The sequence below is a fragment of the Coturnix japonica genome, chromosome Z, assembly GCF_054131305.1.
Source record: "Coturnix japonica strain WE chromosome Z, WE-NBRP24, whole genome shotgun sequence".
Classification (NCBI taxonomy): domain Eukaryota; kingdom Metazoa; phylum Chordata; class Aves; order Galliformes; family Phasianidae; genus Coturnix; species Coturnix japonica.
In genome coordinates this window covers 26,854,560-26,868,935 of record NC_140702.1, presented here as the reverse complement: position 1 = coordinate 26,868,935, position 14,376 = coordinate 26,854,560, and the positions used below count along the sequence as shown (strand labels likewise).

The window sequence follows — 14,376 nt, the reverse complement described above, 5'->3', positions numbered from 1 at the left end:
CTTTTGTAATCAGACTCTGGCCACCAGAGAATCATAAAGCATCACGTGTTGTAGTACAGTATACCAACTCTAATATACCAAGTCTTCTTTGTGCATTGAAGCATGTACAAATATTTGTACTTGTCCAAAGAAGGTGCAGAAGTAGCAACAACTCACATTCGCATCAATGAGCTGTAGATCAAATGAGTTTTAAAGCTCCAGTAAATTTCTGGAAGAAGGACCAAGTCTTTGAGGGCCCTGTAAAACATGTTTTGTTTTTGCCTAGGGTTATTCTCTTTGCACTTGCTGTGAGCAAGCTTTTTTGAATGACTTTGTATTGCCTTGTATTTCTAACAGCAACTTGGTAGCCGCCTATGAAAAAGCAAAGAAAAAGCATCAAAATAAGCTGAAGAAACTGGAATCGCAAATGATGGCCATGGTGGAGAGACACGAAACGCAAGTCAGGATGCTCAAACAAAGGATAGCTTTACTAGAAGAAGAGAACTCCAGGCCACACACAAATGAAACTTCACTTTAAGTGCGTCTCTTTCAGAGATCTCGGTGCCATCATGGAATTCTTTATTTTGGAGGCTGGCTTTTAGGTTGCTTCAGTGCTGAGGTCTGACCTATCAACAAAGGCACAGTTCAGCACCATCTCTCAGATCTCGGCTGTCCAGCCAGGAGTTATGGGGATAATCTAAGCATTAACTGTTAATTGACTGTTAAATAATGTAAAATGGCAGTGCCTGAATTACCGTGCTATAATTATGTACCTTGTCGGTGTCATTATGTCTTTACTCATACAGGTTCTCTTCCATTTTATGTCCTATGGGTGATAGCATCACATAGGAAAATACTTCATGTTGATAGGTTTTAATTTGGGCAGGTTGGAGGTAATCTGAGTTTCTCTGATCCCGAGTCCCTCTGCACACAGCTGTACTCAAGACACACTTAGATGGTTAAGCCATCTAAACAGATGGCTGCAGTTCAGGAAGCTCATAGGCTTGTTTGCGTTGTGCTCCGCAGTAGCAGTACTGTTAACTAACAGTGCTGATAAGGTAGGAAAGCTGCTTCTGATTTGGGGAGGGGATGAAACGGTATTTAAAACAAGTTGCATCTCCTCAGAGGATGGTTTATTTCATATGAGTCTGTAAGAGGACTAAAGGCAGCAAGTTTTACCATGTCAGATAAGTAGTCTTTGCCAAGGTTGGTTCAGACATTACAAGCCATCACCTGGTATTTATTTACATTGCATGGTGTTTATTTGCAACTGATTTGTGAAAGTTTTCTTGTCAGCACATTATAGCCAGGGTTTTCCATAAGAGCTTGACAGTCCTTGTCAGCTGTAGAGATTTCAGTGCGTCCTTCTTTTGTCATGAGGTAGAATGGCATCTTTTAACACTTCTAACCAAAAAGGTACTTAGTAGAAACGTACCTGTTTCATGTTGAATACATATACACAGAACTATAAACGTGTAGGTGTGTGGATGTACAGCCACAAACAGAATGTGAATGAGGCCTTCATAGAGCTTTGTAGGTTAACTTTTGTTACGTTTACTGTTCTTCTGTTTAAGCCAAGTCATATTAGTGCATTATCATGTGAATTAATTGAGAGATGTTGGCCTATTGTGTTAAGTGGAGCATGGGGATTGGGTTGAGTTCTTGACAGAGGCAAGATGGGAGGCTGCCCTCATTCCCATTTTAGATGGATTCTTATTTTCTTGACCGAGTACAGGAGACAATTTCCTTTATTACATTTGTTTTTAGTTTGTCCAACATTAACATTGTAAGCCTGTTGCTGTTACTCTTGTACTTTGTATTTCTCAGGCTCAGTTCTCTCCAGTAAATCAGACTTCAGGAGTTGTCCATCACTGTTGGTTCATGTGTTGAGTTGCACCTCACATTCTATTATATGTGGAATTACAGAAACTTCCCTCATTTAGTCCTACAATTTCTTGTTCAAACAAAGCATTTCTATGGTATTGGTTTTACCTGGTAGTGGCTTAGGCTTACAGCTGTGAGAATTTGTGACTTAATCGTTGTTAAGTGTTGATTTCAACTGAATCTGAAGCAGTCTGTGTTCATTACACCTCTGATTTCATTACTGGCATCTCTGTTTAACTTATTGCCAGATATACTTGGCAAACTCTTACGGCATGCTGGAGGTAATTTCTATTCTATTCTGCTGTGGCTGCCATTTCCTTCTTTCCTTAGGGTAGTAAAATAATTATTTCGTACTTCTCCAGAGTGTGATAAATGAGCAACAAAGGCAGCACCCTGAGTGGTTGATTGCAGCAGCGCATTAAAACAGTGCTGATTTCAAAACCAAGCCGTAGGTAGTGATGCCCCGGGGCTGAGTTAGGTCAGTCCTCTCTGTCAGCTAATTGTACTTCCTAATTTATAATGCAAATTGGTATTTTTGAAACCAGACTATTGAGGGAATAAATACTGCTGCTCGTGTTTTGCTAAATGTCCTGGATTTCCTCGGTCAACAAGTTTCTTGTCAGCAGCACTTTTTGTTTTCACCATGTTGCAGTGGTAGCTGACCACACTTGTGACTGAAGAATAGAAAGGACACAGATGATCATTTACTACGGCACTTACAGCTTTGTCTTCTTGGATCTAGAGCACCCATCTAAAGTCATCTCAAACTGTCAGAGTGAAGCAAACCTTTCCCTTAAGGTAGCTAGACAGTGCTCTTACATGGCCTTTCCTCATGCTGTATTTTTCTGTTCCTTGGCAGCTGAAGAATCCATTAAGTTCATGTCATGCAATAAAGCTTAAAGCATTTGAACCTGGCTTTATAGAGAAGATGTACAATAGGAAGCATAGGAAGTTGCAGTGTTCCTTGCAGTCTGTTTTCCTCAGGCCTAGTGATTTGCTGGTTCTGCACAAGCTGAATGTTGTTTTATTACATTTATTGTGTATCTTCCCTACCAACAGCGCTCTAAAAGTGTTCTAGAATGAATTATAAATCATTAACTGTATGTAAGCCACATTACTTTCCTTCCCATAGGACTCAGAACAGGAAACAGGAAGTTTTTTGCTCAGAGGGTGGTAGCACACTGGAGCAGAGGGCTGTGGATGCCCCGTCCCTGGGGTGTTCAGGGCCAGGCTGGATGTGGCTCTGGGCAGCCTGGTTGATGTCCCTGCACATAGCAGGGCAGTTGAAACTGAAACTGGATGATCCTTGGGATCCTTTTCAACCCAGGCCATTCATGATTCTATGATACTATTGGCCTTCTGAACTGCAGGAGCACACTTCTGGATCATGTCCAGTTTTTCATCTACCAGGACCCCCAGACCCTTCTCCGCAGGTTTAATTCAAATGCATAGGCTATATTATTTGCAAGCTGAATTTAGACATCATAATTCCAAAGTCATAGGTAGCTGCTTCACAGTGAGTAGCAGGGGCTGGTCTCTTCTCACTGGTGACAGGTGACAGGATGAGGGGAAATGGCCTCAAGTTGCACCAGGGTAAGTTTAGGTTGGATATCAGGAAACGCTTCTTTACAGAAAGGACTGTTAAGCACTGCAATAGGCTGCCCAGGGGGTGGTTGAATCACCATCCCCGGATGTGTTTAAAAACAGTTTGGCTGTGGTGCTCGGGGACATGATTTAGGGGCAGGTAGTTAGTTACGGTAGTATGGTTTGGTTGTGGTTGGACCTGATGGTCTTTTCCAACCTGAGCAATTCTATGAACAGCAGGTTTGTTAACAGACAGCCCCAGCAGCAGCTGTAATTTGCCACAACAAAAGTTACTTTGCCTAAGCCATCAGCTACTGCCTGTCAGCAAAATACAATAGGCCAACGGGGACACAGTGGAGGGTTTACTGGTACTGTGGCAACTGGTATCTGAATAAAATGGCACCAATCCTGTGACTGAGTGCCAGGAAACAAGCTCCCTTCATGTACATAAGGGAACTGGTAGCACACCAGTGTATGGATGAGTACTTTATCACGTTGAGCAGCCTAACAGTTCACCTGACCCTTGTTACCAAATGCACACCTTAACAAAGCAACAAAAACAGTTTCCCTTGGCAAGAACCACAAATTTTGTTCACTCATTAATTAATCTTAGGGCGGCTTATTTTCTAAATTGCTGGAGTGCATGAAACTTCTTTCTTTGTGCTTCTTTTTCCTAACTAAGCATATAAACCTTCACCAGCTTGAATGTAACTGTTAGCTATCGCAAAGCACACATGACTAAAACTGCATTAATGTCAGTATTGTTCTGCTGTTTTTATTAGGAGTTTCTCATTTAAAACCTCATTTAATTCTGTACCATACATTGTAATTTTAGAATCCTTTCACCTTGCTGAATTAGCTTTAAATGTGTTGCTGGTTTTTAGTCTTCTAGCTGCTGTAAAATAGCTATTTTGTGTTCATTTGATATAGAATTGTATAAACTGCATTTATTTATACAGAGACATTTATAATACTTATTTTACAAATGTTCTTATATTCTGAATAAATTTCTAAAGCCGTTTCTGTTCCTTGGCGTTGCTTTGCCATATCATCCCATCCATCTCACTGTGCAGAGGTTCTGCTAAGGGGCACCACGGTCACCTTCCCTGAGGGAAGACATGGAGGGGGATGGTGTGGCACTGCCAGGGGTGCTGTAAGAGAGCTGAGGAGCACAGGTACTGACCATGCACCCCCACAGCTTCAGGGATCACACCGCAAGTTGCTTGCTGGTTTAAGGCAATATTAAATGTTCTACGGTGAAAGAATAAGCTGTACCAGCAGCACAGGCTTTACATTTCACTCTAATCAGTAATTCTTATACTTCGGTTAAGATTGTACATAAACTCATTTAATTTTAGAGAGAAATTACAGCATAGGAGAAAATGCCAATTTAGTCATTGCTTTTTAAATTGTGTGCTTCGGCTTCTACATCCACAATTCACAAACTAAAGTCACAATCATCAGTACAGCCGATGTTACAGAGTTACAGATTTTATTTACTAAAATCAAGGAGCTGACCGATACAAACCCTCTGAGATAACATCATGGAAATGAATAAAATCTGTAACTTCACATAGGTTCAACCCACAACTAGCCGTAAGTACTTTCTACTTAGCACTGATATGACACTCCCATACCAGTGAGGAAAACAGATTTAAGTTCTTGAGCTTAAAAGAAACAGGAGGAAGACATGAACCATCACGCATGAGCCATAGAATAAAACACGGGCTCTCTGTTTTGCTGCAAGGCATGCAACGCTGCACAGGAAAAGTTTTCTCCTGGCAGCAACATCTGAGTCAGCCCATGTCCCAGAACTTCTACAGGGATTCAGTATTAAGCCGGAATTAATGAAGAAACCCCCACCTTCCTCTGTGGGGCCTGTTTTCTTCTTGTGGTTTATTTTGTTTAGGAATTTTTTATTTTTAAGGGGAAGAGGCAGAGGGGAAGGGGGTGTTTTTTTGTTTTGGCTGTTTCTTTTGTTGTTGTTTCTTCCCCACATGTTAATGTTTCTTGCAGACCAGGATGGGCTGCTCCTCGGGACTGAAGTTCTGCTTCCACAAACCACAGTGCCAACCAGACAGGGTGAAGTTCCTTAAGGATCCTGTGTTACGTGTAGGCTTGAGAAGTATTTGCAGAGAGCTCTTAAATCATGCAATTTTACAAACCTTTCCTGTGTAATAGCAATATGTATCCAAACAGTAAGAACAAATGGTTTGTCTCCCCAGTTTAATCATTTTACTCAAACGTGCTTAAAAAAAAAATAACAACTTGCAAGTAACCTTTTATCAGTGGAAAGTGTGTTCTAGAGAACTGAGTTTGTAGGTGCTGTATTCTTACAAAGCTGCGGGTGCCTGTTTTAACATCAGCACCCCACGGACTCTAGTTATCTTCTTCAGGTCGCTGAAGTGTAACCCATAATGGAAACAAATTGCAAGTTGGTTCTCGTGATCAAGTATTTTCCATAAAATTCAGGGTAGACCTACTAAATTTTAAACAGTTTGTGCACTGTGGGGGAAAAAAAGCAAATAAAAATAAAGTATATTTGTTTGTCCCCCTCCCCCAATATTGAAAGATGAACTGAAGACACATTTTCTTCCCAGAAGTATTCCACAGCTGAGAACTACCTAAAGGTCAGTGTTCCAGTGAAGTGGAATCTGTAAGTTGGTCTAGTTTAACCTAATGCTTATAATGAAAAGACAGGTTAGAACCCAAGCATTAGATTTTAACCTACTCCTACTAATCCAAGTGATTTTATCTTGCATGATCTTGATCATGGCCAACGTAATTGCTAATACGTCTTCTTGCTTGTAAGTTCATAACCTACTTGAAACAGTTAAATGCACACACAGCACAAATCCTAATGCATCTTTCAGTGCATATGTACAGTATTAAGAACAGTGCCGATACTTAAACTTCACCTACTTCAGTCATTCCTGAGCAAGACTATAACTATAAACACACCATTAGAACAAAACTCTGCTATGCAAGAGTAGTGACATTTCCAAGCCTAATTTACTGTAAAAGCACCTTCACTTTGTAGAAATTTACCACATAAATTATTTTGGTTGCTTGAAAAGCTGAAATATTTTAATAACAAAAGCAAACTGAACTTTGTATGAAGTTGCATGTAAGCACCAGGTTCAACAGTTATAGTGCAAGCTCAGTTTTCTGTTAATAATCTGCTTTTAAATCAACTAGAGAGGCTATTCTACCAGTCCTCAGAATGTAACTCCCTAATCCAGAAGATGAAGGCACATGATATTATCTATCTCCAAGAAAACCTTTTATGTAGAATTTCATTCAGAAAAATAAAGTAGTTGAGAATTAACTGGCTTCCCAACAGCTGGAACCTATGGAGTAGCAGTGCCATCTGTACCATAGGACATTACAGCCTGGACTCCTAATGCAGACTGTTGCTTATCATACTAGAATGGTATGAGTGCTGCTGTACGCTGCAAAACAATCAATGCAAAGTGCTGGAAGAAAATGTTCAATCTGAGAGCAGGTCTATTAGAACAGCCAGAGCCAAAGTCTGCCTTGTTTATAAAAGGAACTGTTACGTAAACAACAGCCACAAGTAGGTGAAGGAAAAACACAATCAGCATTGTTCTCAATTCACTACACTAGATCTGGAAGGCTGGAGCACAGCAGAGAAGCCTGGTAAAAGAACAAGGCCCACAGTTATTACAAACTACTCACGCAGGTTTGGTCTAAAATTAAATTGTGTAAAAAAAAATATTAAAAATTAAAAAGCTTTGATTGTGCAGTAAATAAAGCTATATCCCCTTTTCTCGATACCACCATTATCCTGACTTCAAGCTATGCAAGACACAGGTATTTTCAGAAGCATGCATGTACATCCAGGTGCTGGAGTTAATGCAACAGCACATAACGTCCTGTATTTCATTTGGCAGATCACTCTTCAAGTCCATCTTCACGGCATTCTGCATGGTGGACAGATGCCATAGAACTCCACCAAGGAAGACAGTTCATACAGCACTAGGAATAGCAAAGCAGTACTGGATTCCTGGTACACAAACATTTGTTGTTTTTGTGTTAAAACTTGGACGTTCCATACCTTCTTCAATTTCAAGAACATGGAGTGACCATTCATACTCTGAACGCTCTGTCTCGTTTTAACAAGCATCCTGACATCACCTCTTACATCTTACATGCAGTAATTTATTTCCCTGTGTCTAGCTCCCAAAAGTAACAACTGAATTAAAAACTCTCACTTGTTATTTCTTCACTGTTTTACAGAAAAGAATGTAAACTGTATATTTCTAAACTCGTAAATAGTTTTATCTATAAAATGATGGTGAAATAAGAACATGGACTAACAGTAAACAATCCAAAATGCTCACAGTGCAGGGCATGATGGAAACCATAGAATAGGTCACATGCCACCACACTCACGTTGTTTTAGCAACCTTACTTAGGAAGCAGAAAGCAATACTACTACAAGGAACAGTACCCTTATACAAAGAATTAAAAGTTATTGCATATTTATCACATTTATTTGCAACTCACATTAAGGCTAGATTTACTAAAATCATTAATGTGTATTAGCCCCACTTTGGGCCGCTTAATGAAGCGATCAGTCTCTCTTACACCAAGCCAGGCTTCCACTAGGAACAAAAAAATGATCCAGTGAAGAGAAAGCACCCAGCAACTCTTATTCATGGGACACGCTTCATGTTAAAAACTTCCTCTGTCTGTGACAGAAGTTCCAAGTTCATGGTTTCATCAACATTCCCCTTAATTCACAGAGCACTACATGAAATATAACTTCTTTTTTCTTAAATATCTACCTACACTTTAGAGATTTCCACAGCCTGATACTGAATCATGCCCTAGCAGAGTCTCTTGCTAACCCCACAGGCAGCAGCAGCCTCCAGATACGAACACAAACTTCTGCCTCACCATGAGTAAAGGCACTTTTGCTGGGAAATCAACTACTTGCACTAGAGACATAACTAAGGATTACTTTTACCTGAAGCTGAGTAATCTCCTCCAGCATTATCCCACCTTTTAACTTACTGTACTTATCAAATTAAGGTTTTTAACAGCCTTTGGATTTTTATTTTTAATTTTTTAATTTTTTTTTAAACAAGGTGAGACAAAGCTAGATTGAATTATTTCATGATTTGGTCTTGAAAACAAGGCCCTCAGGACTCTTGTCCTCCAGAAGGAAGAAATGCTGTAGTCTGTTTCTCCTACTAACTGGTAGAAAAATCCACGATTCCTGTCTCCAGAAATATTTGTTAGAGCATTAGAGTCCCAAATCGCCTTTCATTAGGCAGGTAAATCAAGCCAGATTCCAAAGCTATCTCTGAGGAAAAACACTAGGTAATAAATTAAGCAGGGTAGTTAAAGGAAGACGAGGATTGTGTTTTTGGATGCCACATGAGTTGCATAAAGGCTCAGTGCATGAGCACACACTCTGAATGAGAGAAGAGGGCCTTGTTCATTCAGTGCGAAAGTTACTAATCACACATCTTAATTTTAGATAGAAGTCCATTTTTAAATCTGGGACAATATGCCTGAGAACACAAGCTGCTGTATCAAATATGTTCAGTGTGTTTCTCTCAGCTGCAAAGCTTGTGTTCAAATCGCTAATAGAAATCACGAATGTGATTTAACACTTAACAGTTCATCATCTCAACTGTTACTGCTTTTGTTTTTTTTCTTTGTATATTTGATATTTTTACTAAGAAAGTGTTGTAGCTGAAAATGACTGAGGCTACATCGTTAAAATGCTAACTGCAAGTGCAATTCAATACTACAATATATATGTATATATATACATATACAGAGCATAAACTAAAGGAAAGAACTGACGACAACAGCACGGAATACAATACTGGACATCTTTAGAATAGTTATTGCAAGCCTGATTAAGTCATTTAGTGTTACAGGATGATTCTATTATCCATGCACCTTCTTTCCTCCTGGCAAGATGTAGAGGCTTATTTACATTCAATATAAATTCTACACAAGAAACTTCCCACAAGCAAGTTCGAGCTTTTCTTTTATGAAAGCAGCTACTACTGAGATAACACAGAACTTCTTCACTTCTTTTTATGTGCTGTTCCCAGCTGGTTAAGAGTTGAAATTAGACACTCTGAATGGCTAAGTTCTACCTATTCTGCATATAGAAACAGTGGCAGAGTAGGTACCTGAGAAGTCAAATTGCTATAATTTGACCCATGTACTACTGATTGCCAGCCAACAGAAGTTCATTTTCAGTGTGAAGGAAGGAAGATACAGCGGGCAAACAATCAGGAAAAAGAAAGGATAATAGGCTGAGGCAAGGTTTGAAATGTGCAACTTTCGGTTTCAACGTTACCAGGGCAGACAGAGGAGTCCTCTGAGAACCAGTTTAATTGCCACTGCCGTAATATTGCAATGCACTATAAAATAATGACTAACAAGTCCAATACTTTACATCAGAGCAGTTAGAAGTCTAACAAGCTGCTGTACTCCAGCAGTACAAAAAAAAAAGTCAATGTCAGTGACAATCTGATAAAAACACAAGTTAAAAAAAAAACGAGGAAAAAGAATGCCCTCTAACGCACGGCTAGGAACAAGTAAACTGAGGATTGGAAAGGTACTTCTGTGGACAAAGGCTATACTGCATTTAAAGTGCAACACTTGACTATGCCACTCTGATACTGCAAAGAGAACAACCCTTCCAAACCACCAGTCAGTCCCTGCATTGCATTTAAAAACAAATGAACAACAACAAAAATTCAGCAACAGTAATTAAAAAACTCCTGAGAAAGAGTAAGGCTAGATAAGAAACCCCCTCAATTGCAACAGGCAAGCCTGAACTTTGTTCATAGAAGATCTGCTGTCAGAGGTCAAAACATTTCATTATGGCATTGTGGTCAAACTTGAAACTCAAGAAAGCTCTAGATGAGAAAGCAAATTTGTAATTGCCATTGCATGCCACAGACTGCCCCTCCGTGTGTTCCTGCAGCGGATCTTCACCAGAACAGCAGATCTCATATGCTGCATCTGCTTAAAGAGAAAAAGCATGAAATCAATTTTATATACCTAGTCATCAGTAAGAAAATTGTTGACAATACAAAGCCATACTTGAAATTGTGTTCAATTAATAAAAATAGAAAAAAACATTGTCTGACTTATCTCTCTGTATGACCAAAAAGCCATACTTACAAATCTAACAGCCAGAACAAATCTTAAAAGTCAGGAAATAAAAAGCTGCATAAACACTCCAGAGTATCTCAGTTATCAGCTACAGCTTATTACTAGCAGGACAGAAAGCCCTGAAGCAACACCTACGTAATCACCAGCATTCTGTTAACTGAATTGATATTTTTGTAAACCAGTTTTTAGGTACCTTTCACCCACCAAAAGGATGTAATCCCACAATTTTCACAATTGAGGAGAACTGCAAAACCAATATATTTTACCTTGGTCTTCCTTAGAAAACAACACTTGGTAGACTGGCAAAGAAGACAAGAACCCCAAGCACAGTAAGCAGGGTGACTTCAGCCTTCAGTGCATGACTTCAATGCATTAATCCCCCAGAGGTATTTATCTCTGAAGATTTGTGAATACAGAGCTTACACGGATTAGTAGTAGACTTCTGATGTTTGCACAGTGATCTCAAGGGTCATCTTCCACAACTTGATCAACTGAATCACAACTGCAATTCAATAACTTTGGATCGAAATACCAGAAGTACTTACCTGTTTCAAGGTTATCTTGAAGTTTTCTTGGATTAAGCTTTTTTTCACATTTCTAGTTTAAGAGAACAAAAACACATTACACTTAATTAAGAAATCATAGCATCGTACTTCTTGGGAGCGTAGTTTAAATGTCAGTTAAGAAACATACTTGCTATTTTTGCTTTGACATGCTTTCTCTGTGAATTGTGTTACTTACAACACAGGACAAATTCTGTGATGTTACCTTTCTAACACCAACCCCATAAATCTTTCAGAAACACTGCAATCTTCATAGTATGGCTTAGATTGGTAAGGACCTTAAAGCCCACCCAGTTTCAACCCCCTGCCATGGGCAGGGCTGTCCCCCACCAGCTCAGGCCGCCCTTGGCCTTGAACACCTGGAAGGATGGGGCAGCCACAGCTTCTCTGGGCAGCCTGTGCCAAAGCCTCACCACTCTGACTACAAAAATTTTCCTCATCCAAAAATCCTAACCTAGTAACTATCAACCAGCCATTTTCAACATGCAAGTTTTTAAGAAAAAAAATATAATTATGTTTCCCAAATATCATAAACTAGAAAGGTCTGTGGACTTGAAGTTGCACATACATAAGCCTATTCTTTGTCCCAAAAAGCAAGAGTGTATTTGTAAGCAGCCAACTACTGCCAACTAGATTACCATGCATAGGGATACTAACTTAGAATTCTCCAGGGATGATTTATTAGCTCTAGATATGCAGCTCTAAGTATAGAAACACAGAAAAAAGCATGGCTCTTTGTACTAGGTAAATTTAAGAGTAGCAGGCCTGTAAACTTCGTTAGAAAATCATCACTGGGACATGAAGTAGTTATATTTCAAAAGATTAACAATCATGGAAATGTAAATGAAACACCACAGAGGTATTTAGCAAAGTCTGTAAAGAGCCACACTATTAACATTTGCACTCACTTCCATCACAAATCTAGAGATGCACCTTGTTTTCCTACACAGCTAAATTTCCGCAGTCACTTACTCGATTTCCATTCTTCTGCTCTCAGATCTAAAAGCAACTAATCACTTCTAACTATTCTTGGAGGTATCAGAAGGGTGATAAGCAGTACTGCTATCCTGAACTTCCAGAGGGCAGGCTTTGACCCGTTCAGGATGCTTGCTGCAGGGGTCCCTTGGGAGTTGCTCCTGAAAGGTAAAGGGGTCCAGGAACCATGGATGCTCCTGAAGAAGGAAATCTGAAAGGCACAAGAGCAGGCTGTCCCTGATTACAGTAAGGCGAGCTGTAGGGGAAGAAGACCGGTGTGGATGAAGCAGGATCTATTGTAAAGACTCTGGAGGAAAAAGAGAGTCTATAACCTCTGGAAGCAGGGACAGGCTACTTGGAGAAATTACAATGAAATTGCTAAGATATGCAGGGAGGAATTTAGGAAGGCAAAAGCCCAGCTTGAACTCAGATTGACCACTTGCAGTAAAGGAGAATAAGAAATCCTTTTACAAGTATATCAATGGTAAGAGAAGAACCAAGGAAAATGTCCGCCCCTTATGTGATGCAGTGGAGAATGTGACCATGGAGAATAAGGAAAAGGCTGAAGTCCTCCATGCCTTCTTTACATCTGCCTTTAATAGGATCAGTTATCCTCAGGACACTTTATGCCCTGATCTGGATGTCTGTGATGGAATGCAAAATACACCCCCATTGATTCAGGTGGAGACAGTTAAAGAGCTCCTCCTCCACCTGGACTGCCACAAGTCCATGGGACCAAATGGGCTCCACCATCAGGCGCTGAGGGAGCTGGCAGGGGTGACTGCTGAGCCGCTCTCTGCCATCTACCAGCGCTCTTGGTTATCTGGAGAGGTCCCAGAAGATTGGAGGCTTGTCAACGTGACTCCCAACTACAAGAAGGGCCATAAGGAGGATCTAAGGAACTACAGGCCTGTCAGCCGGTCCTTGGTACCAAAGAAAGTTATGGAGTATATCATCTTGGGTGATGCGTGGTGTCCAGGGGATCACGCCCAGCCAGCATGAGTTCAGGAAGGGCAGAAATAGTGTGGCCAGCAGGAGCAGGGAGGTTATCATCCCCTTGTACTCAGCACTGCTGAGGCTGCACCTTGAGTACTGTGTTCAGTTTGGGGCTCCTCGCTACAAGAAAGACATTGAGGCCCTGGAACGTGCCTGCAGAAGAGCAACAAAACTCGTGGGAGGTCAGGAGCACAAGTCTTATGAGGAGCAGCTCAGGGAGCTGGGATTGTTTAGGCTGGAGAAGAAGAGGCTCAGGGGAGACCTCACTGTACTCTACAACTTCATTAAGGGAGATTGTGATGAGGAAGGGTTTGGCCTCTTCTCCCAGGCAACAAACAGGACCGGAGGAAATGGCCACAAGTTGTATCAGATGAGGTTTAGATGAGACAAAAGATAAGAAAAGCTGTGGGTGTCCAATCCTTGAAAGTGTTCAAAGCCAGGTCAGGTGCGGCCCTGGGCAGCCTAATCTGGTGGGTAGGAATCCTGCCCATGGCAGGAGGTTGGAACTGGGTAGTCCCTGAGGCACCTTCCAACCCAAGCCATTCTATGATCTATGACACACACTTCACTTTCTTTTAGCAGAACACCTGCCTGGACATGTACTAAGCATTACTGTTTACAAGATAACCACTAAATTTTCCTTACCGAGGCATGGTTTTGCTTAGCTTGTTGACTGTGCGCTCCATTTCTCTTCTTTTGGACAGGAGTGTCTTGATTCTGCTTTCTTCCGTTGCCCTTCACACTCTGATTCTGCTATTATGTCCAAAAGGTAGTCAAGAAAAGAGTTTAAGTGGCAGCATAAGACATCACTGACAGTTCCTGCTTTCCTCCAATTAGCCCCAAAACATTTAACACGACTTTTAGATAAACCGAAGTACACTAAAATTAGCCAAACATGCACTCAAGTCATCAGCTATTTAGTCTCTTGCACAACTACAACATGCATAGCAGCGATACCCAAAGCATTTCAAAATTGTGAAGGACACCACAATGGTGAAAAGTAATTACCTCCTACATATGACGAAACACAACTACCAACCATCACCTCTAACATCAGTACCAAGCAAATAAACTAAATTACATTTTTGTTTGTTTCCTTACTGTTGCTTTTTTTGTTGTTTTGGGGTTTTTTTTGTGTTTGTTGTTGTTGTTTTTGTAATATGTTTTTCTTTTGCATGCTGTGTTCATAAAATTCAGTATTTTAGTTCCAGGGATGAATACT

General features: G+C 40.4%; 2 protein-coding genes across 13 annotated transcripts in view; one reads left to right on the top strand and one right to left on the bottom strand.

Annotated features, from left to right (window-relative positions):
* Positions 1-4,468, top strand: part of MCC (MCC regulator of Wnt signaling pathway) — a 165,568-nt gene extending 161,100 nt beyond the window's left edge. For all 7 annotated transcript variants that reach the window (XM_032441473.2, XM_032441471.2, XM_032441472.2 and 4 more), the window contains one exon: positions 337-4,468. In XM_032441473.2, the coding sequence (XP_032297364.2) occupies positions 337-517 (181 nt within the window). In that variant the 3' untranslated portion in view covers positions 518-4,468. The remainder of the gene's footprint in view (positions 1-336) is intronic.
* Positions 4,469-4,773: 305 nt separating this feature from the next.
* Positions 4,774-14,376, bottom strand: part of DCP2 (decapping mRNA 2) — a 32,267-nt gene continuing 22,664 nt past the window's right edge. The window contains exons 9-11 of one of the 6 annotated variants that reach the window (XM_015849438.3): positions 13,800-13,907; positions 11,166-11,217; positions 4,774-10,470 (exon numbers count right to left, since the gene is read on the bottom strand). In XM_015849438.3, the coding sequence (XP_015704924.2) occupies positions 10,304-10,470; positions 11,166-11,217; positions 13,800-13,907 (327 nt within the window). In that variant the 3' untranslated portion in view covers positions 4,774-10,303. The remainder of the gene's footprint in view (positions 10,471-11,165; positions 11,218-13,799; positions 13,908-14,376) is intronic. The other 5 variants (XM_015849439.3, XM_015849441.3, XM_085528364.1 and 2 more) reach the window with 5 other exon arrangements.